Source organism: Uloborus diversus, chromosome 6 (assembly GCF_026930045.1).
Source record: "Uloborus diversus isolate 005 chromosome 6, Udiv.v.3.1, whole genome shotgun sequence".
Classification (NCBI taxonomy): Eukaryota; Metazoa; Arthropoda; class Arachnida; order Araneae; family Uloboridae; genus Uloborus; species Uloborus diversus.
In genome coordinates, this window is record NC_072736.1 from 75947499 (window position 1) to 75972307 (window position 24809).

General features: G+C 33.5%; 1 protein-coding gene across 1 annotated transcript in view; it reads left to right on the forward strand.

Annotated features, from left to right (window-relative positions):
- LOC129224511 (paramyosin-like) overlaps window positions 1-24454 on the forward strand; it is a 91468-nt gene extending 67014 nt beyond the window's left edge. Inside the window, exons 11-16 of the mRNA XM_054858974.1 lie at window positions 3713-3908; window positions 5657-5785; window positions 6784-6948; window positions 9357-9563; window positions 21741-21941; window positions 23785-24454. Of these exons, the coding sequence (XP_054714949.1) occupies window positions 3713-3908; window positions 5657-5785; window positions 6784-6948; window positions 9357-9563; window positions 21741-21941; window positions 23785-23982 (1096 nt within the window). The 3' untranslated portion in view covers window positions 23983-24454. The remainder of the gene's footprint in view (window positions 1-3712; window positions 3909-5656; window positions 5786-6783; window positions 6949-9356; window positions 9564-21740; window positions 21942-23784) is intronic.
- The last annotated feature ends 355 nt before the right edge of the window (window positions 24455-24809 follow it).

The window sequence follows — 24809 nt, forward strand, 5'->3', positions numbered from 1 at the left end:
AATAAATGATAAAGGAAATAAAACTTGCATATTCTCCTTTTCAGCACATTTACAATTTAAAACGAACTAGAATTAGATTTCTCACTCCTTTTTCTTTCTTTTTTTTTTTTTTTTTTGAAATCGATACGATTGACAGCTTAACTCACTCCCTTCCCCCTTAGTAGATCGTTTTGAGATGACTTTTAGAATAATTGTATTAATTAGCTAATTTTCTATTTAGAATAATAAGGTATCAAGGGTATTAAGGCAAATTTTCGTATACAAATGACAGTTTTTTTTTCCAATTTTAATAGTATGCCCTTTTATCCCTAAATAGTAGCAACTGAAGGTACAGGACCTAAAGCTGGATGAACCCCTACTGATTAAAGGAATAATCGAGAATTTATAATTTGATAACTTGACCATGGAACTGGAAGCAGAAACAGAACACTTCATTTTGTAATAAGTAGTATCTTCGAAAACACGCAAGCAGTCAAATTTTCACTGCTCTCGCGTTCCCGCTGATCCTACCTATTGCAAAATGAAGTGGTCCATTTTCGCTTCCGATTCATTCGCTATCAAGCTATAGTAAAAAGCTATGGATCGACCAAACACAAAAAATATACGGTACGAATTGATAATTTCCATCTTTTTAAAGTCAGTTAAAAAATTAACTATTATTATGTTTTATTGGAGTTTAAACTTGACTTTTTGCCGTTGAAATCATGTACTACTGCAAGAGGGACATATTTGCTGTATTTTTTTCCACAATAATAGAGAAAAAATTCGGCTAGTTAAATTGATTGTATTAAACATATATATTAGTTTTCAACACACATAGTATACACAAAGTTTAAACACCGTGACCACCCCATTTGTAGCATACATATAACATATGAAAGCATTGTTTTTTTTAGATAGTTGCGCTGGAATATCTGTTTTATGTAACCTGATCAGGGTTATCTCTATATATATCTCAAATATAATGTTAGTTGCTTAAAATTATTGGTTATCATAAAGCAGTGATATCATTGATACTTACAATAATAGTTTTGAGTGAAAGTTTCTCTAAAATGAGCGTAAAATTATTCTATTCGAAACTACTGCGCCATTCTTAACTTACTGAAAAAAGGGGATGATATGAATTGTGTGTAGGATTTGTTTGTTTGTTTGTTCACTAAGGATTATCTGATTTGGGGTCATTTAGAAATGATGCCAAGTTTTGAGAGAAGAAGAGGATGTCGTAAAAATGGAAATTTTTGACAAGAAAGGGGGTAACACGAAGTGTGATATCAAGTATTTTTCGATGACAATGTGATTATGTAATTCGCCGTGGCACTTGACGGAGGGGGTAAAGCGATGGCCCATTGTGACATGGCTGAGACCGGGTGTAAATATGATGAAAAAGGGTGTGACATCATCTATGAACATTGAATAGTCCCTTTCGTGGATTCGTTTCATTAAAAAAATTAAAGTATTGATACATGTGATCAGCGAAGATCTTGTGATGTAACGCGTGCCGATGCTTTTAAAAAGATATATTCATGCTAAAAAGAATGGTAATAAAGAACAACTCCTTTTTAAAGAAAATGGAAAACCGAGTATTAAACAGGATTGATAGAAACATATTGGTAGCAATTTATTCATTTTGAAATTGCGAAAAAATGGTTTAAAAAAAACGGGGCAGGGGAGGGGGTGATTTCCTAAGCAACATTAATTTCAAACGTATAGATACTTTTTACAGGCGCAAAAAAGATGCATAAAATCTAATTGAACCATACATTAAAATAAACCCGGAGTGGAGTAACACCCTATTCAGTTAAATAATACTCGTATAGGTTACATTGATGATTATACCATAGTGAAGTAGAAATTATACTTCACTCATAATTATAGGTCGCGACTTGTTTAAAAGTTGCACTGATGCAGAAGAAATATATTATTATTTTTCTTTTTAGCACAATTTGCAAATAATATGAATAGTGTTTTGATATTTTTGTCCTTCAGCTTTGTACACATAAATGTCAGCGTAAGTGTAAAAAAACGAGCTAATGTGTGCATCACATGACTTCCTTTTACTCCATGTCATTTTCCCATTATTGGCAAATTTAATGTGATTCAATAATTTACTCTATAAATATCACCAACAGTGATCAATTTGAAACCAATATTTTTTTTAAAAATCACCAAATTTGTTGCCAAGTTGGCGACAAAGCTTGACAACCAAAAGACTGGCGATATATCGCCAAGAATCCGACAAATTATAACACCACTTGAGTTTACATCGAAATTAACAATCATTTCCAACCAAAAAGGGGCAAAAAAAAACACCCTTTAGAAACATCCGACTGCAACCAAAAGGAGAGGTGCACAACTAGACCCCATTAGGAGTCTACGTACGAAATTTCAACTTTCTAGGACATACCGTTCTTGAGTTATGCGACATACATACGCACATATGCACGTACGCACATACATATGTACATACAGACGTCACGAGAAAACTCGTTGTAATTAACTCGGGAATCGTCAAAATGGATAGTTCGCGTGTCTATACGTTCTTAGGCACTTATCCACGTGTGGTCGAGTCGAAAAAAACACTCAACATTCATTCGGGGGTGAGCAAAATGGAAATTAAGGTAGATTTTTGAGTGAAATTTTTTTCGCAAATACAATATTTCTTTCTTTTTTTTTTTTGTAAAAAAGAGTAAAAACAGTTTGCGTTGTTTATTAATTACGAGATCTGTAATATTGCAACAACTGGAAAACAAAGTAGACATTTATCTTTGTTAAGAAGTATTTGAATACGTGCAGAGTCCCATCTTTTCTAGAGGTTAGGGCCGCTGTCTTTCCCCCATGATCTATCCCTGGCATGGGAAAAACCTTTAGAGCAGAAATTAGCAACTGGAGGGAGCAAGTCCAATCATTGGCTTAGAAAGCGCTGAGGCAAAGATCCCAAGTCAAATGGTTACACTACGACGAATTGAAGACATGTTTTACGTGGAACAGTGAAAGAAACCTGATTTCTTCCAATACGTTATTTTAAATCCTATCATTTGGCTTGAAATCCTTGCTTCACACACAAAATTTGAAAGTTTCACTCTCTCCACCTTTTTAATCCCTTCTCACAAGAAGATCTTCTCACTACTCTGCTATATGACAATCCTAAATCTTAAGACTTCACTCGAGGAGTTAGGGAGTTGTTATAGAAAAGATGTTGTACACCATTCAGTTTTATTAGAAACTAAAAAATCGCCTGTCCAGATATGACCGGTGAAAATTGCTTCTACATTTGAACAAAGCAATTGCTTGTTTGGTGATATTTTGATAGTTGAAATTTTAACCCTCACTCCAGTGGATTAACCCTAAACTCCAGTAGGTAGAGTTCGTTATTGACCTTATTTTCGTTTCTTTATTGCCCTAAAATGACATAGTCTTACCAGTAATACAATTAAATTACCGGATCCAGTTCAGCCCTGTCACAATAAAGCTTTTCCCTGCATGTTAACCGTTGCAAAAACATATTATCACATTATCATGCCGAGGCGTGAGTTTCATTGTTGGTGACGTCATTAGCGTTACTCGATCATTGGCTATTATATAATGAGGATCAGTCTCCATGTACCATAGATATCTTCTTTTATTGTTACGAAGTTTCATCTCTTTAAATTCAGCAGAAACCAGAATGATGCTTACTTGTTTAAAAAAAAAAATATTTTTATTGAAATTCCAGGAAACAATACCAAATCGAGGTCGATCAGTTGAACCAGAGGCTTGCTGAAGCTGAGGCTAAACTGAAGACAGAAGTTGCTCGCATTAAGAAGAAAATGCAGGTACAAATCACCGAGCTTGAAATGTCTTTGGATGTGGCCAACAAGCAGAACCTGGACCTCCAGAAGACTATCAAGAAACAAGCTCTTCAGTTACAGGTAAAGTGTAATTTTTTACTGTGTTTTTTTAATTGTGTCCAACTTTTATTTGAAGATGATGCTCCAACTGCTCCGTAAATGGGAAGTTCTACTACTTAAAATATGATTTAGTATTGAGCAGTTTTTTGTAAATACTATGATAAATCAGAAGAACAAATTGATATTCAACGATTAATCAAAATGTTAGAAATAATGGAACTAAAGTTTTGCAAGTCTGCTTTGGACCATGTTTTCCTCTTCTGATATTACAAATTCATAGCAAAAAATTACATTTTAGTTTACAGAAATTCAACAAAAATGTGGACCAAATAATTTCTTGTCGAAAATCAAAGCATTTTTTTGATGAAAAGCAATGATTTAGAAAATTACGTATTTTATTTTTGAATAACTGCGAAATCAGTTTTCACAACGACTTATTTTTTTAAATTATTGTTATTATGATTATTATTATTTGAGGATTTCGTGAATTAATTCTTATTATCCTTGTAAAAAAATAAGAACACCATTTAGAACTGTTATCTTCTGCAGATGAGCAAAAGGTTGCCTGTTTAGGCCTTTTTCACTTCCTCTCAATACTAAAGTTGGATGCTCATTAGGGTGTTATAAGAACTGGAAACTGGTAGATAACAATTGGATTCTCTATCATGACCTTATTGTTCCTCTCACTTTTATGACCTCGACTGACAACATGTTTCTATTTTCTTCCTTTCTTTTTCTCTTTTTGGAATTTTTTTTTCGAAGCTGCCAACCTTTATTGTACTCGGCCTATTTATCCGCAGTCATTTAACTGTGATAGATTTCGGCACTGCGCAAAATGCGCAAGTACGATGACATTAGGTCAAATTTCAGCCATTTTATAGAACTGCCTAAGCAAGAGCAAACATGAGCATTATCACTTACTTTATTTAAGACTTCCAGAAAGAATACTGGTACACATTTGAAGTACACTCAACTTATTCTTCAAGCATGTGTTGCATTCATGCTAAGGTTTCATTTTAATGTTCATAGAGTTGTACAGATCTTCAATTAATTAAAATTTTGTTGCATATATGTTTGAATGTGTCAGCTGTATCTGTACCTGACAGGTAAAGGTCACTATGTCCATTTCTTAATTCAGGATCTACACAATCTATTACTCAACTTTTTATACTCTTTTCAGAGGTATAAAGCACTAAGTCCAATTTCTAACAGTCAACAAGGTAAGCAATTGAAAACAGCACCTACTAACACATTTAAAGTGATGGTGTTCAGATAAAAGCACTTGAAATATATTCAGCAAATTACCGCCCATTAGCCAGGGCTAAAGCAGAAATACATGAAATACACCACCAGCTCGTCAATTTCCAGTCGAGGACTGTAGTTTCGTGCTTATTAACATTCATCAGACCGGCATAGGTAAGTGACTGAGCTGGAGATGGAAAAACCTCTTAAGGAAGAGTGCTAAGCAAACTGGTAGCTAATGGAATTAGCACAGACCAAACGAGTGACTGAGCTGGCGGTGTATTTCATGTACTTGAAGTATACCTCTTGAAAACGCGTTTGTGCAACACAGTCCCCCTTTCCTCTCATCAGGTACAGTTATCTAAATCATAACAATAATTATTCAAGACTATTCTTTTTATATTTTTTAACTAAAAGTTAATTAAATAACGTGTTGGTTCATGACTGTTGCTGCCAAATTTCACGTAACATTTTCCCGTAACTTAATGATTTTCTCGATTTTTCTCATGGTTTCTTTTTGTTTGCAGGAGCTGCAATCTCATTACGACGAAGTGACTCGTCAACTTCAACAAGCCATTGATCAACTGGGAGTAGCACAGAGACGTTGTCAGACTCTTCAAATGGAACTGGACGAAATGAGATCCGCCATGGAACAAGTAAATAATAATTCCTTTCATTCATTTTTAGATTACAAAGAAGTGCAAAATTTTTCAATGCATCGAATAAAAGCTTACACACTCAGATGTACTGAAAGTTCTTTAAATCACTCGATAAATAATTTTCTATAAAAATACATATTATACGTAATAGGGAAAATGTTTTCATCAGTCTGGCTTCAACGTTTCCTAGCAATGTATTGTTCTAAAAAAAGTCAGCCAATTTGCGTCCGCCAGCGTAACTTCCAGCATTTTTTATATTTGCAAGTAAATCTGTTTTCCATAGACACGTATTCAAAACTTCTTGTTATTTGTAATACACATTCAATACACCAGAAATTAAGATACAAGATAACTCATTTTTCTTTCACTTTATTTGACAATTATTAAAGTGTTTTTCTAAGTATCGTTTGCAACGTGCGTACCATCAAATACTCTGAGAATATCCAGCCGGCTTTCAATTTCCCTTCATACTTTATACCTTCATACCCCATATGCAAAATTGTAAGGGCAGCTCAGATATTTTCCCCATGGAAATTGATTTCAGGACAGATTAGAGTCATTAAAATTTGACATTTTTAAAAAAAACTTATTCATTAATGCAAGAAATGTTTTTACATTTTTGCTAGAACAGAAGGAAGAAGAAATGTTTTAACATTTTTGCTAAGTAAAAAGTACTAAAAGCAAGGACATTTTTTTGTAAGGGGGGGGGGGGTCTCAAGCCTCCACTTGCCCTATATGGACGTCCATGTTATGTACTCACATAGTGTACGCTAGCGTTCACAAAAGATTCCTCGTGCGGTATTTTTGGACTTTAATTTAACTAGCCGAATAAAACAGAAGAGAAAATTTATTCATACATATAGCTGTGTTACAAACAAGCGATTGAGGAATAGTTGTGTCCATTTTGATCTTGATCAAACGGTCGACAATACTTTTCATCTGATGTGTGAATTAAATGACTCTAACATGTCCTTCATTTCATTTTCTCGATGTAGGCTCTACGTGCCAAGCGCCATGCAGAGCAGCAATACGAGGAAGCCCACAGCAAGGTTAACGAGCTCACAACCATCAATGTCAACCTTTCTTCTGCCAAGAGCAAGCTGGAGAACGACCTGTCTACACTTTCATCTGATTTCGAAGAAGTTAGCAAAGAGCTTCGGGTGAGCAATTCTTTTCATATATACGTAAATACAAATGTCCAATCAACCTTGTATTTAGTGCTACCTGAATTACATCTCATACAATCTAGTTTTAAAATTTCATCTGAAAATTCTGACTTCTAAAAAGCTTCATTTCAGAACATTTATGCTCCTTACTATATTTTATCTACCGTTGAAATGAAGTAAAAACATTTGACAACGAACACAAAAAGTGTTTCTAAGTTGTAGACTCAGTGAAGTTCCAAAAGACAGGAGTTAATTAGAACATTTTGCATATACTAAGAAAACAACACAGCCAGGAAACAAACCGGTTACACCTGGCGAGATCAGTATTCTGTCCTTTGTAAACGATTCATAGCTTCTCTTATGTGTTCTGCTTTTGAAATTAAGACTTGAGATATAAGAGGAATTAATAAACAACAATAATTTGCCTCTGATATTGGTGAAGATCCCTCCACACAATTTGCTTTATGATTGCTCCATTCTCAGATATTAGTAGAAGTTCGGTTGCCATTTACGTTGGTTGGGGAACCCATGTGGCACTTCTTCAACATTTCTTTTACTCATATTAAAGTAGATACATATCGGAGTACAGTATAATGGAATAGACGGGAAATATTAAATACCGAGGTTTTAGTTTTAATTTTGGAGCTGATATCGCGTGAGAATAATATACGAGTTACTCGAAAAACTACTCCCATCATACAGTGTACCACTCGATAGAGAATAATGTATGTCTTCTAATTTCAAAGAGTATCTGCTAACAGATTTTCAGGCATTTTAATCCACTGGTACGCATGTTACTTGAACATCGATATTAATCACAATATACACCAGAGGTTGACTATACTGTAATCATTTTTTTCTGACAGTATTTCGTCAATCAGTGTAAAGATTCATTTTCTAAGATAATATGTCGTGTATTGTGGAATGCCGCATAATCTGCAATCTCCGACGTAAGCTTGTTCTTTCAAGAGTCTCCATGTTGGTTGTCCCTAAAACTTCAAAGACAAGACAATTTTTCTACCCATACACCTCGACCTCTAACAAAACAGTAGTCAAATAAAGGAGGAAATCTAAATCTTCTTTTGCAACTTATACCCTATTTAAACGAAGTTAAATAATTAACTGAGAAATAATCTAAAATAGAAAGAACCAGATGCTTCATAACAACAAAAGAAACCGAACGTTCAAAGCTTTTACCACCTATTACATACTACCCTCATTTGCGATTTTTTTGATTAAATGTATTTCATGACAGTAAAATAAATTGTAGTACCTTTTTTTATCAAATGATAGTTTATTACACATAGTTATAATACACGTCCATGATGATATGGGGATTTCTGTCCAAAAATCAGTTGCGTTATTTATAGAAATGTAAATGGTATCCCCCCCCCCTTTCGACATATATACATATAGTGTAAATTCTAAATATGCAACTATTCCTGACCGTTACCAATAGTAATACTAATAACAATAAATTAGAACGTTCAATTGTTGAATAATAGTTTCATTAGAACATGATAATATACTAAAATTTCTAGGATGACATGTTATTACATAAAAACCCAGTTGCATAAATAAACGTGAATAAAATCAGATTTTTTTTTGGAAGAATAGTTATTATTTCTTTTATTATAAACGATGGAAAAGCTAAAATGTTATAATTAATCTTGAATTTAGCAACAGTGAAGAATTACAACTGTTTTAATTTAAACCGGCTAACAGTTTTTTCTGCTCAATGATGAGTTTCTTTTGTTGGTAAAAAAAACGTTCATACTACTTGTTGAAGCGGTATACTTGAACCAAACGTTTCGTTCATTTTCAATCATCAAATAATTTCACCAATTCCAACTTCTTCTATCAGAATTCATCCTTATATTTCCCCGTCCATTTTCGAACTTAAATGTATACTGAATAACTGCTGACTGGCTACCTCAAAAGATCATGCATTTTTTACTTTTTTAAAGAGTCTTTTGCATTTTATTCCTGCAACGATATGTTTTAACCTTCCGGTGATTCCAATAGGAACTACGATCTAAATGAATGATTCTAACTATCATGATAAATGAGGAAAAGGGGTTCAAGTACTGAAACACATAAATCACCGCAAACACACATTTTGAACTATCAGTTTTTTTCTACAGATTTGATGCGGTCTAACTACTTTGCTTACCATAAAGTAGGAGGTTTAAAGCGAAATGAACAGATCAAGACTTTTCATTCTTTTGCAATATTGATAAGTCAGAAAAAGAGAGAAGGTCATGTAGTCCTGTAATGTTATCGTCGATTCATATCCCTTGCTTTGTTATTTTTATGCCTCCTAAAAGTTAGCTTACAATCCTATGTGTTACATTTCCCCAAAATATTAGAGCTGCCGTAATAATTCTATTGTGCTTTTCCAGGTGGTGGATGAGAGGTTCCAGAGAACCGTGATTGAGCTGAAGACGACCAAAGATCAGTTGACTGAGGAACAAGAGCGATGCGTCAAGATCGAGTCCATCAAGAAGTCTCTCGAAATGGAGGTGCACAGCCTGCAGGTTAGGATCGAGGAGGTGGAGGCCAACGCTCTGGCCGGCGGCAGAAGGGTCATCAGCAAGTTGGAAGCCAGAGTGAGTGCTGTCTAAAGATGAAAACAATCGGAAAAAAACGAAAAAAAAACCGTTTTTTTTTCGAAGGTGCTTATTTCCACTCCGGTCCGGAAAAATTGAAAAATGTTCTTTCAACTTTTCAGGAAGTTTTAATTGAAATTTTCAGCAAAAAGTGATAAAACTAGAAATTCTTCATACTTAAACTATGATGCTGTTTCCATCTCTCCCACCCCTTCTAGACCAAGAGCTGACCCCCCAAAACACGATTTATCTCTTTTATGGCTTGTGGCCGGTTAAAATAATAAAAAAATACAATTTAAAACTTTGGCTCGAATCCCCCCCACTAATTTTGGGTCACACGGCTGCGTGGGTGGATGAAAGGTCAAAAAAATGAAAAATATCAAAGTGATGAGTTAAATGGCTAAAAACTATATAATAGCATTAAATTAATAAGAAAAAACCCGTAGCTAATTTCCCCCCCAGCTATGTTGGGGCGAACGTGGTGCCCCCCAGGGGTAAAGTATCGATTATTAAACTTAAAAAAAAATGATCACTTTCGTGGGGGGGAATTTTACAGGGTATTAGTTTCATTATTTTGATTGCCAAAAAAAATTCCCCCCCAGTAACTATGGGTCAATTTGTCAAAAAAAATTTTTTTTGTTCCTCTTTATTTGGTTCAAGTCGAGTATTATTCGAACTTACGCATGACTGTTTCAGTTGCAAAAAAAAACCCCAAAGTTTGAACGTTTTTTCATTAAAAAAAACTCGTAGCAATCCCCCCCCCACACCTATGGAGGGGGTTTCTACGCGGTGCGCAGTTTTACAACGTGGTGGCCCCCTCCCCCCAGGGGTGAATTGTCGATTGATTAAATTAAAAATAAATGATCACTTTCGTGGAGGGAATTTTACAGAGTATACATTTAATTGCAAAACAAAATATCTCCTCCCCAGCAATTATAAGTCTACTAGCTGCATTGTCAGGCGTTGCACGGTCTACCTCAAAAATGTACGTGTTTTCGGCGTTCCAAGCATTTTATACAATTATATATATTTTTTCGCTTTCATTACATTTCTTATTGCTGCTCCACTCTTATTAGTCAAAGCGCAATGTTATATAGCCTATAGCCTTCTCAATAAATGGACTATTCAACACAAAATGAATTTTTCAGTTCGAACCCGTCGTCCCTGTAGACCAAGAGCTGAGCCCCCAAAACACGGTTTATCTGTTTTATGGCGGGTGGCCGGTTAAAATAATAAAAAAATGTGATTAAAAATTTTGGCTCTAATCCCCCCCCCTCCGCCCACTATTTTCGGGTCACACGCTGCATGGGTGGATGAAAGGTCAAAATAAAAGAAAAATATTAACATAAGTGAAATGGCTAAAAATTATATAATAACATTAAATTAATTAAAAAAAAACACGTAGCAAATCTCCCCTCCAGCTATGTTGGGGCGAATGTGGGAGCCCCCCCCCCCCCCAGAAGTGAATATCGATTGTTAAAATTAAAAAAAAAAATCACTTTCGTGGGGTTGGGGATGGGGAACTTTACAGGATATTTGTTTCATTATTTTGATTTCCAAAAAATCTCCCCCCCCCCCAGTAACTATGGGTAAATTTGTCAAAAAAAAAAGTTTTTTGTTTCTCTTTATTTGGTTCGAGTCCAGTACTATTCGAATTTTCCCATGACCTCTTAAATTGTAAAAAACAATTGCAATTATTTATTCGGTAAAAAAAAACACGTAGAAAATCCCCCCCCCCAGCTATGTTAGGGCGAACTTGTTGCCCCCCCAGGAGTGAATTATCGATTGATTAAATAAAAAAAAAAGATTACTTTCGTAGAGAGGAGGGATTTTCTCAGAGTTTACATTTGATTGTAGCAGGAAAAAAAATCCCCCCCCCCCAAAATGTTTTTAATTTAAATTAGAAATTTTGAAATATTTTTCAAAATGAAAGGAAGCAATACAGCGTCCGTACATCTGCTTCTACCATTGTGTGCTTAGCATGAAAAGAATGAAGGGGAAAGTATATGCCTGTGATGATTTCTTCTTGCTGTTTCGAGGGCAGTTTCGTCAGTGATCAACTGTAGCCAACACAGTGAAGTCGTTATAGCTGTTGGTTTTTCTTTTCGGAGCACGCTGTACCGAATCCTTAAACTGAAAACGTAAAAAAATCCTTTTTTCAAAAATATATTTTGATGTTTTTATATTATGAGTGTTTTAAAGGGTAATTTTAAGTGTAGCCAGCCACCAGATAAAAGATAATTTAGTATATTATCTCCAGAGTATACATTTAATTGTTTTAATTGCAAAAAAAAAAAGAAAATCTCCCCCTACCCCAGTAATTATGAGTTTATTTAACAAACAAAAGTGATTTTATGTTAAAATTGCAATAACGACGTTTTTACTTGTAAATGTTAATGCGTTAATCCGATGCGTTAAATGAATTTTTAAAATAATAATTTGGAAATTCATATAGATTTATTTACCTTCAGCATATTGGTTGTGATAGTGTCTATCTAGTTTGATAAAAATGTTCTTGCAATCTCGATGATATAAATCTGCTTCTGTTAAGAACTCGGAAAAATCTAAATCACGGAATTTCAGTTTTCAGTGTTTTCGAATCTTTGAAACTTTTATTCCTTCAAATAAAGTTTCTGTCAAAACATTATCTTTTATCTGGTGGCTGGCTACACTTAAAATTACCCTTTAAAACACTCATAATATAAAAACATCAAAATATATTTTTGAAAAAAGGATTTTTTTACGTTTTCAGTTTAAGGATGCGGTACAGCGTGCTCCGAAAAGAAAAACCAACAGCTATAACGACTTCACTGTGTTGGCTACAGTTGATCACTGACGAAACTGCCCTCGAAACAGCAAGAAGAAATCATCACAGGCGTATACTTTCCCCTTCATTCTTTTCATGCTGATCACACAGTGGTAGAAGCAGATGTACGGACGCTGAATTGCTTCCTTTCATTTTGAAAAATATTTCAAAATTTCTAATTTAAATTAAAAACATTTTTTTTTAGGGGGGGGGGATATTTTTTCCTGCTACAATCAAATGTAAACTCTGAGAAAATCCCTCCTCTCTACGAAAGTAATCTTTCTTTTTTTATTTAATCAATCGATAATTCACTCCTGGGGGGCAACAAGTTCGCCCTAACATAGCTGGAGGGGGATTTTCTACGTGTTTTTTTTTACCGAATAAATAATTGAAATTGTTTTTTACAATTTAAGAGGTCATGGGAAAATTCGAATAGTACTGGACTCGGACCAAATAAAGAGAAACAAAAAACTTTTTTTTTTGACAAATTTACCCATACTTACTGGGGGGGGGGGAGATTTTTTGGAAATCAAAATAATGAAACAAATACCCTGTAAAGTTCCCCATCCCCAACCCCACGAAAGTGATTTTTTTTTTTTTTTTTTAATTTTAACAATCGATATTCACTTCTGGGGGGGGGGGGGCTCCCACATTCGCCCCAACATAGCTGGAGGGGAGATTTGCTACGTGGTTTTTTTTAATTAATTTAATGTTATTACATAATTTTTAGCCATTTCACTTATGTTAATATTTTTCTTTTATTTTGACCTTTTATCCACCCATGCAGCGTGTGACCCGAAAATAGTGGGCGGAGGGGGGGGGGGATTAGAGCCAAAATTTTTAATCACATTTTTTTATTATTTTAACCGGCCACCCGCCATGAAACAGATAAACCGTGTTTTGGGGGCTCAGCTCTTGGTCTACAGGGACGACGGGTTCGAACTGAAAAATTCATTTTATGTTGAATAGTCCATTTATTGAGAAGGCTATAGGCTATATAACATTGCGCTTTGACTAATAAGAGTGGAGCAGCAATAAGAAATGTAATGAAAGCGAGAAAATTTATATAATTGTATAAAATGCTTGGAATGCCGAATATACGTACATTTTTGAGGTAGACCGTGCAACGCCTGGCAATGCAGCTAGTTGACTTATAATTGCTGGGGAGGAGATATTTTGTTTTGCAATTAAATGTATACTCTGTAAAATTCCCTCCACGAAAGTGATCATTTATTTTTAATTTAATCAATCGACAATTCACCCCTGGGGGGGGGGCACCACGTTGTAAAACTGCGCACCGCGTAGCAACCCCCTCCATAGGTGTGGGGGGGATTGCTACGAGTTTTTTTTAATGAAAAAACGTTCAAACTTTGGGGTTTTTTTTTGCAACTTAAACAGTCATGCGTAAGTTCGAATAATACTCGACTTGAACCAAATAAAGAGGAACAAAAAAATTTTTTTTTGACAAATTGACCCATAGTTACTGGGGGGGAATTTTTTTTGGCAATCAAAATAATGAAACTAACACCCTGTAAAATTCCCCCCCACGAAAGTGATCATTTTTTTTAAGTTTAATAATCGATACTTTACCCCTGGGGGGCACCACGTTTGCCCCAACATAGCTGGGGGGGAAATTAGCTACGGGTTTTTTCTAATTAATTTAATGCTATTATATAGTTTTTAGCCATTTAACTCATCACTTTGATATTTTTCATTTTTTTGACCTTTCATCCACCCACGCAGCCGTGTGACCCAAAATTAGTGGGGGGGATTCGAGCCAAAGTTTTAAATTGCATTTTTTTATTATTTTAACCGGCCACAAGCCATAAAAGAGATAATTCGTGTTTTGGGGGGTCAGCTCTTGGTCTATTCCCTGTATACTGTCTAATTTTGATAATGCAAGTTGTTTTATTATAATATAATCTGCATATAGTTCAAAAAACATTTACTATTCTTTGCACAAAAAAAGAAAATTTTTTCACAAAATTATTTCAATAATATCAATTAGGGGAATCGTTAGAGGTGAGAGTCTATTTATATCTATTAGGGCTGCGCGATGTAGGAATTACTACATCGTGATACATCAAAAACCTTACATCACGATGTAAATAGTGATGTTCCCATCAATTGTTCTGAGAGTATGCTCCCAATTATCCATTATGCACAATATGTGTATGCGATGATATACATAATGTGTCATGATATGAAAATTTTTGAAGCTTGAGGGTATACGCTACATGTCTAAAAAAATGTTTGAGAGTATACGGCGTATATGGGAACACCACTGGATGTAAGCATTTTTTTTTTTAACTTTTTTATAGCTTTACTTATAACTTATTGTTTTAATTTTCAATTTTACATAGTATATTCAAGATGAAAAATATAAATTACACCAGATTTTATAAACAAATTCAATCATCAAGAAGTTGTCCAAAAAAAAGCATTGAAAGTGCAAGATAACAGAAAATATTAAGCACTAGCTGCGTGGCCGGCGTTGCACGGGCTACTTAAAAAAATGAAAGAGATGTCCAATTGATGTTTTTGTATTACTCTGACATCAGTTTCTAAAGCACTAAGGAGTAAATAAATACGCGTAATGCAAGGTTTGCTAAACAGCAGTAGAGCATATTTTTGGCAAAATTCTCTTTAGCGTTAATCATAGTTATCAATGATACAAGTTATGAATATTTTAAATTAGCACAAAAGATGAAAATATATGCATTATCAACTATAATCTGTGCTCACGTTAAAATGAATTACATCTGATAGACTATATCTGAACTCTTTATGTACGATTACAATCAGCTTTTTACATAAAATGACATACACTTTTTGTTGATTACGTGAAACTAAAGCACCAAGACTAAATAAATACCAATAAGCATTAATTTAATACCAAGTCATCAGATTCCAAATTAGCTTTAGTTAAAATCCTTAAAAACAATCTTTTTTGTTCAACTCTGTTTCACTTAAAGAAATCCAAACAATCTTAATTAAACATGTTCTTTTAACGATAAAAACTGTATTTCAAAAATAGAAACAGGAAAAAGAGAGTTATTACAGTTCGAAAACTCACCCATGTGACGGGAAAAAGTCCAAAAAATAAATATAATTAGTCGCACATTCTAAATGTACCAAAATATGAGGCCGGTGAATGATAAATTTACACTACAATCAATAAACATAGCTAAGGAAACAATTTTAATATGCTGAAAAGAGTTAAGAACGTTGAATGTAAAAAAAAAAAAAAAAAAGACAGACGATAAAATAAAGGCTATGTCCGAATAGAGCAACCAATTTTAAACTAATTTAAAATGAAGTTCTAGATGGAAACGTTGCTTTACGATTTGGACAGCAGTCAAAAAAATCTCTTTTAAAAGAATTATTAGAATTTTACTTGCTCAGTGCTCACCCATATGCAAAATGGCAACAGGAAAGAAATAAAAATTCCTAAATAACGTTATGTTAATTAACGTTTTAATTAATATATCCATCAATTAAAGTCGCAAAATTACGAGACTGGTCCTATTGTTTTCTTTGGAAAATTTCGAATTGTTCGGTATCTCGTTTGACTCTGGATTCGCAGCGGTTCTCGAGACAATCGATCTTCAGACAGACAGACGGACGGACGGACGCGAACAGATTTTAATATTATAGTGAATGGATGTGTTTTGAGATTACAATGAACTTATTTTTCTATGCAAAAAGATGTGAGCTCATGGAAACAGTATATCATCTGCTTGCATTTAAAAAGAGGTTCCTTGAAGCACCAAAGTACGTGTGATTTGGCGAATGATTATAAGATAAAGCTTTGTTCATCAACGAATTTTCCGTTAAGACTTTTTAAAAAAATTGCATTTCCTGCAAGTTTTAAAAAATTGACGCCTTGGTTTGGGCTAATGGTACTTCCACACAGAGAACTTCTACACACTGAACATTCTTTAGCAAAACCAATATCCTTAGTGAAGAATTTAGTTTTCTTCTTCATGAAACAAACAAGCATAACTTTAATCACAGAACTATGTTTCTGCTGACTGTGCGAACCAAAGGTATAACTGTCGTGCTAAGCACAAAAGTGGAATCTACAGTTGAGCTCCAACTGAGATATTGTGTTTCAAAGTTTGGTTCATCCATATATTTGATTCATGAGTCCTTTTTTTCAGAATTTTTTAAAAACTAGTTCCAGATCAAATGATTTTAAAACATTTTATTTATGAAGTAAAATACGAAACAGAGAACAACTTGGTTACAATAACTCATTTTTGTTCAAAAGGGCAGGTATGACCACTTTTATTACTGTACTTAGTACGGCCGTATAGGTTAACTGGAACTCCAGTTTAAATTTTAGTTCAGTTTCAACAACCATTACGCAGTTTTGGTTTGGAGTTTCTGTTGGACAGATAAAGAAAAACCAATTTGGTTTTGATTTGAACTTAGACTGGACTGGAAAAAATCATAACTCAATAGCTTTCATTTTCAAGCAGTCAAGAGACGTTGCAAGGAAGAAAAATCGTATTTAGTTTCTTTTCAAAAAATATCAATCATGTGTGAAAGTCAATAATTAATATTATTATTTAATAATATATTGTATTTCAAGTTTCAAATGTAATCTAAAATAAAAAATGTAATTGTCATGATTAGATACGCCTTTCCCAATATTATTGGTTGAACGACGATTTGACTTATTTCTGGTGTTTCACCAAGAAAGTTCTAAGGCTTTCTAATTAAACTTACTTGTATGTGTATTTCTGTCAAGCAGAAAAAGATGTGTGGATTGCATATATTATTTAATGCCTAACCTTTTATATGTTCTAAGAAAAAAATACTATTAAGAAACCCTATTTTGATTCATAAAAAAAAATCAGCTTTCCATTTTTTCCAATTTTTCCAGAAAAAAACCGGAAAAAAAGTTTTTTTTTGCCACCACTTCAAAATTTCCAGAAATTTTACACCTCCAATGCTGCCATACACTATACACAGCAGTTCTATGTGTTCATTTGCACTTGGCATTGGCAGGAGGATGAGTTGAGCTTATACTATGTATAAGAACTTACCTTAACTGTATGCCAAACAATTTCTCCTCTCATTTTCAAAAAAGAAATAACTTCTATCAATGTCTGATCTCATCTTTCTGAAATTGAACTTATAGGTTAAGGACGCCATATTTCATCCCCCTTAAGCTTTTTTGTTTCTAAGTACCATATGCTACAATTAATTAATTCAAAACAGTTTATATAACACCACCAACTAAGCCCATAGATGGTATTTAAGCCTAAATGCATCAAAAACAATTTATTTACAGTTTAAAATTTTTTTTTAAAGAATGTACTTTTACCAGAATTGATCATAGTTATCCTATTTTCGTCCCCCTTCCAATACACATTGTAAAAGAGGTAATAATGCTTTAAAAATCGATAAGCAATAATAATCGATACAGATTAAGAACTGCATTAAAGAAAAGCATCTTTTACTATACTTGGTTACTGGTGTACACTGCATTCCTGAAGTTTTTTAACGTCCACTGGAATTGAACTGTTGCTCCGTAGGTTATATTATATTAAGACTGCTTCGCTGAGTTTTGGTTTAATTTTCCTGAAAGGGCTTAAATTATGAAAATATTTTTTTCTACGAGAAATAAAGAAAATTTAAAAATATTGCTTTTTTGGTATGTCGGAGATGAAGCGATAAAATAGATAAGACAAACCCAAAGAACTAATTTACATTCATTACTTATTACTTAAAATTTAATAAAATATGAACTGCTGATTACACGTGAAAATGTGCGAATTTCAATGAAGAAATAATGTTCTGCTCTTTTGGAACGTTGCAACACCTTTCTTTTTCGTATTTTTGAAAGCCCGAGTTCAAAACAACAAAATATAAAAAAAATACGTATTCTAACTCATGTTTGCAATCAAGTCTCCTCTCTACGATCCTTTCTAAGTGGCTAATTTTATTTCAACTTCGACAAAGCATCTACTTATTTTGAGAATTTACATTCTCAACGCATTGAAATTTATGACGTACAGTTGGTGAGGTTCCAGCTTCCTCCGCAAAGCTATAATAAAAGGAGGTACCTTTTGATGACAGAAAATTAATTGCTCTTGGCATGTTGAGCATTTCCGGCTGTCGTTCAACCTGCAAGTGATTCTTTTTGAAGTTGTTCTGCCCATATTCCAAATTATTTCTTTAAGACATATTTATTAAACAAAAATAACACTACAGTATGAGCGTTGCTTTGTACAGTAAATAAAATGGATAAACATATACAGTGGCTCCCAAAAGTCTTCGTACACCTACGACTTTCAACGAAATAGGCCCCAATCCATTGGTTAGAATTAATATTTCGGAATAAGTATTTAATTATAAAATCTATGATCAATTTGCAACAAAACTACATGAAAAGTTTTTAAAAAATATTAAAGCTTAATTTTTTAAAAATAAAATACCAAAAAGTGCCGGAAATTTTATCTTACAAAAGTCTTCGTACACTTTATAAAATGTCTATATATTATTGAATAATCTAACTTTTGATTAAGTTATTAATTAGTAGAATATCATACAGTATTCATAACACCTTTTAAACGTCTGGGAATAGATTTCATTCTTTTTCTTTCTTTTTTTTGCGTAATTTCTGAGTAAGTGTTCAACCACACTTCGAGTCTGACTGTTTCTAGCTCTATTTTCGTCTTAAAGCCCTATTTTCGTAATCTAGCCTCCAGATATCTCTAAATACGTTACATTAAGTTAAAATCTGGAGATTGAGGGAGTATTTTCTAAACTTAAGGACAATTTTCGAGGCACTAGACGCAAACGTTAAAAACCGTGTGCTTCTTATCGTTATCTTGATTAAAAAAAACAAAGTTGTTTCCGATAACCAAATTTTTGGCTAAGAGTTTGAAATTGCTTTTTAAAATATTTAATTGAACAGCATTATTCATTATTTTATCAAAAAATTACAAACTACCAAGTCCTGATGCTGATATGCACCCTCACGCTAGAACACCTCCACCGTTCTGATAAACTGCTCCAACTAAGTTCTTAAGATTAAGTTCCTAATTTTTTCTTCTATTTACAATTATACAACAATTTAACCAAAAATGTTAAATTCATTTCTATCGGTAAGTAAGACGTAATTCCAAAATGTTTTGAGCTTATTTATCATTGATTTTGCGACGAAAAGCGAAAGCTTTCTGTTTTTCTCACGGCCAAGAAAATTTCTGCGGGAAGAGGTCCCATTTATTCCAGCTAATCAGAGAACTTGGCGAACAATTTTAGGTGAAAATTAAATGTAAAATGTTTCATTTAACTCTGCAGAAACTTTTACAACACTCAAATGTGTATTTTTCATAATTTTTTTTAACTTTAAATCTCCGATCACGTTTTGTCAACTTTGCCGGTTGACCTTTTCTTACCTTGTTTTCGGTCCGATTCCTTTCTTTAAAGCATTTTATCGAGCACTTTACTATACAAACAAATAAATCAACTAATTTAGAGACATTTCAAGCTAATTTACCACTACTGTGGGAAAAAAATTCAAATTTTGAATGGTGTTTGCTGTTTTTTACGAATACCAGCCTTTTTACAGTAATAAGCACAATATTAAGGAATAAATAAACAAAAAATTAAAGCCAAATGACTTATAAGGGTCAACACAATGCAAAAATATTAATAAAACGACATATGATAATTTTAATCATGAATTTATTCGAAAATATTTGAGTGTACGATGACTTTTGTGGCGTGTTATTTCTCTGTCTCTTCGTTTTCTGACCCATTTCGAAAAAAAGATCCGTCAATATTTTGAAAAAATCAATGGGTTGTATTTAGAATGACATAGGAATGATGTGAAAAAATATTGGACTTCATATTCGAATTCAGTTTCGAGTTATTTTGGTTTTACTAAAAAATTTCAAAGTGTACGAACACTTTTGGGAGCCACTGTACTTAAAAATTGAACACTATGAATTTTGCTGTTCAATCAGGTCGTTATTCTAATATATTTTTAAACCCAGTTTCTTCACATTTACTTTTACAACATTTCCATCAATGAAATCACCCTTCTTTTAAAGTCTCTATAATCCACAACATAGGGTGTTTCTGAACTCTTGGGCAAAACTCTAAGGGGTGATAGTACACATCATTACAAACAAGATTAAGCCAAAAATAAGGGTCTCAAACGTCTTCCGAAGGAGATAGGCGCCGTTAAAGTTTTGTGATTAAGATTTCAAATGATCATAAAAAAAACGGAAAAAATGGTCAATTCGTTTGCGATTTTGCAGAAAATTTTCTTTTTATCAGAATTTTTTGAAAATAAATTTTGAAGATGTAGTTTGAAAAACTCCGATAGAGGCTTTTTAGACTTTAGAGTAACGGACAGCTATTTTTTACAGCTGTTTTTGAATCTTATTAAATGTTTTCTATTGCTTGGACTTAAATTTTGAGCTGAAAATCTGAATTGTTGGGAATAATTAAGTAACGAAAACTGAAGTCTTGAAAGGTTGAAATACACTTCATCACAAAAAAATGTATGCATCAAGAATAAGTTCAGCTGCAACCGACAAACTCATCATTAATGTAGTTTTGTAAGAGATGATTTAAATTTCGTCACGGGTGAGGAAATAGTAAACGCGCTATGCACTTACGAGATGTGCTGATGGGCAAGATTGAAATTGGGAAAGCTTGCGTCAAAGGGCACTTCAAACGAAACTGTCGAGTTGTAAGGAAGCTATTATGACTAGGGCGATTTTTTAGAGGTATACAAACAATTGTTGGACTTTTTTAAGGCGCGTACAGTAGGTCTCAGAGAAGCAAGTTCGTTGAAAGGGCGTATCTGCCGCCACCTTGGTCGGAGAAATATGGTAATAGCTTAGTGTAGGTGAAAAAAAAAGGAATCACTCCATTGCGGTTCGTTAAGGCATTCTAGAAACAGAAATGAACGCGAAGATCACCCATCACAAGTGCCTGATTACCTATCGGTATGAAATATACTTAACGACCTATTCTCATACCTACCAAATACACATAAAACATTTCATTAAAATCGACCCGTTTCGGAAGAGTTCAATTACTAACACCGAGACAGGAGATTTTTTCATATTGGATAATCTTTATGTATGTATTTTAAATTTAGTAACTAAAGCAGCCACTTCAGAATCATTTCTTGAGTCCAGGATTACGCCACTCAGTCGTAATATTTCTCTTCACGCAATAATATATCAGAATTTCGGGAAGAAATATTCGTCCTTAACCTCTTTTTGGACACGCATTTTCTGTAACTTTGGTTTGCTTGACATAATTCTTTTAGATGTTCAACAGATAGAATTTTGAATTTCATGCTCAACATTTTGCGACCCTTTCTCTTCCCTCAGATCAAGGACATCGAGATCGAGTTTGAAGAGGAAAAGAGACGTCACTCTGAGACGCAGAAGAGCCTGAGGAAGAAGGAACAGCGCCTACGCGAACTGATCCTTCAGACGGAGGATGACCACAAGACCATCTCCATGCTCAACGATGCCACCGAAAAACTCAGTGAAAAGGTCAAGATGTACAAGAGGCAACTGGATGAACAAGTGAGCTCGCACTTCCATTCAAACCGTTTATGTAGTTACGCTCCGTAACTCTGTTTCATCAAAACTAAAACTTCGCCAATTGCACCATAGACTCCCAATGATAGAGTTCTAAGCTGGCGCTATTCATTTTGGAAAACTTTTGAATGAAGGGAGATTTTATGACAGTTTTCATTAAGGCAACAGACTGTTTAAACGAAAATAATGCACCAGAAGTTTTTCAGCCGACTTCTCACTCAGTCATCCATTTTAAATATTCTTTCTTGGAACGATTACCAAGTTGTAAAAACGACTTAAGTATAAGACCCAAGAGGGGTTATTTTATCGATAGAGAAGACTCGTGAACCTAGTGCCATCATGTGTCTAGAGTCACCCCGCTTTACATGAAAATATGTACTTCTATTACTAGTTGGGCGGGTTTCAATGCCAGTTACTATTTCTTGACAGGGATTTTGAGAACTTAAGAGACAGAAAGGGTGCAAGTAGCAAGTGGAAAAAGCTTATACTTTGTCGAAAATAAAGTTTTGCAACCCATATCTTTAAATGTTATGAAAATAAAGTCAAATTCTTTTCTTTGTAATCTAGAACATGATTTTGTTCTTAACTTTAAATTCTGAATGAGGCATTAAAGAAGTTTCTTTCCTTGAATATGCCACCTTTCAGTGATTTAGGAAATTAGCCAAGGAGTAAAATGTTCCATTTCTGGATAGGCCTGAATATGCACAAGACTTTTAAAATCCATTTCAAAAGAATACAAATGAAACACTTCATAAAAACTAAGAAAATTTACAATTGAAGCAGTGAGAGGCAAAAGGGATGTAAGTGGATTATTTAAAGTTTCGAGTAAATTGCGTTTAAAGATAAGGTCCTATGTAGGCTTTCTAATTGAATTTTTTCTTCTAAATACTGCTGTACAGCAACACCTTCTAAGACTACTAGTACTATTTCTTACCCCAAAACAGAGGAGAGGCTCTCCTAGCATTCGCACTTGTTGCTTACTCCAAATTTCTAATTTTGCCACTTACATCTCTTTGCTACTAACTGCCTCAATTGCCATTCAATGAACTAACAAGCAGGTTATAAGTTATTTTCCATTAGACTTATTATCCCTGCAGCGCATCCTATGCTTTATTTGAATTTCGAATTTGTTGTTTTTTCATGAAAAGAATGAGTAAAATTAATTGAAAAAGCCAAGCAGAATGTTCTAAAAAATCGAAATGCATGCATTAAACTGAACTAATTTATGTAGCAAAATAAGAATTAATAGTGCAGAAAATTAAAACAAAACGTTTTAGATGAGGAATAATACTGATTGAATATTTTAATTATCAGATGAACAGTCGCATTTAAATATTGATACAGGCATTATTTGTACACATGTTAAAGATTTTTCTTACCCTTCGTTTTATTTTTTTGAATGTTTATTGATTTACCTTTCAAATTTATACATTATTATTATTATTATTTATTTTGTTTTGTTGCCAACAGAAAGTAACTTTTTCCTTTTTTGAGTGAATGCTTACTCTTTTAGCCTTTTTGCAGTTCAATTCGATTCAATGCAATTTATTTCAATCAAGGTGGTTTTTTTTCTTTTTTTTTTACAAAAACTCATTTTACATGTAAAATAAAAGAAAATAAATTACAAAAATAAGTATATTTTGCCCCGACTATTCGAAACTCCCTGATTAAGTAGACATGAGTAAAGGCTATAACAATACTCTAACAATAAATAGATGACAGCTCATTTATTTATCATGATTTTTTTTAGTGGTTAATTAAATTATCTCATGCCTTGTAATATTTTTCTGCTTTTAATTGATACAAGCTGTTGGTTTAAATCTTTCAGGAGGGCATTTCTCAACAAAGCCTGAGCAGAGTTCGAAGATTCCAACGTGAATTAGAAGCTGCTGAAGATAGAGCAGAAGCAGCAGAAGGCAACCTGTCATTCATCCGTGCCAAGCATCGTTCCTGGGTCACCACAAACCAAGTTCCAGGAGGTGTGCGACAGGTGTTTGTAACTGAAGAAACCTCCACCAACTACTAAAAATTTCCGCCTTCGTTTAGAATTGATTCAAAAAAAAAAAAAAAAAAAAAAAAAAAAAAAAAAAAGCTTGCCATTGGTCATTTTTCCGACGCAAACAGCATTTCGTAGAAAAAGACTATTGGCGGAAACGAGTGTTAAAGAATAATGATTGGTCCTGAAAAATACCATCGTAAGAGACTTTAGAGCATGACTTATTCAAAATAAACGAAAATATCTGAATTTGATGTAGAATGCATCATATGGAGGAAATAAAATATAATAAGGAATTTGGGTGAACGATTTTTTAATTTCTTTTTTAAAAAGCTAATATGTTATTTGTAAGTATCTTAATGTGTCCTTTTTTTTTGCTAAAATAGACAAAATAAAATCTTATACTTTTAAAGAGATTAATCAATGTACACTTAATATTACATGTGATGTTTAGATATAAAAATGATATTTAATTTTTATTAAAGTGTTTCCAAGACATGAACGTTTTGGTCATTTTCTTTTGTAAAAAAAAATCTGATTTTCAAATTTTAGATTTTCGATTCTTTTCAAAACAAAATAATAAACAATATATAAAAGTAAAGGGAAAATATTTAAGTTTGATATGCAGAGAATGTTCAGCTCAATAGAAATTCTAAAGCATTAGAAATAACATGCAGTACAAATAGGATGATCTCATACCGTGTAGGAAGAAGTCGCATGGCGTCATATCAAATGTATTTTGAAACATAATGCCACACACACACACAGCTTCTGATGTGGTGTTATGTTTCAAAATCCATCTGATATGACACCATGCGACTTCTTCCTTCTTGGTAAACTAAGAGATCGACTTACTG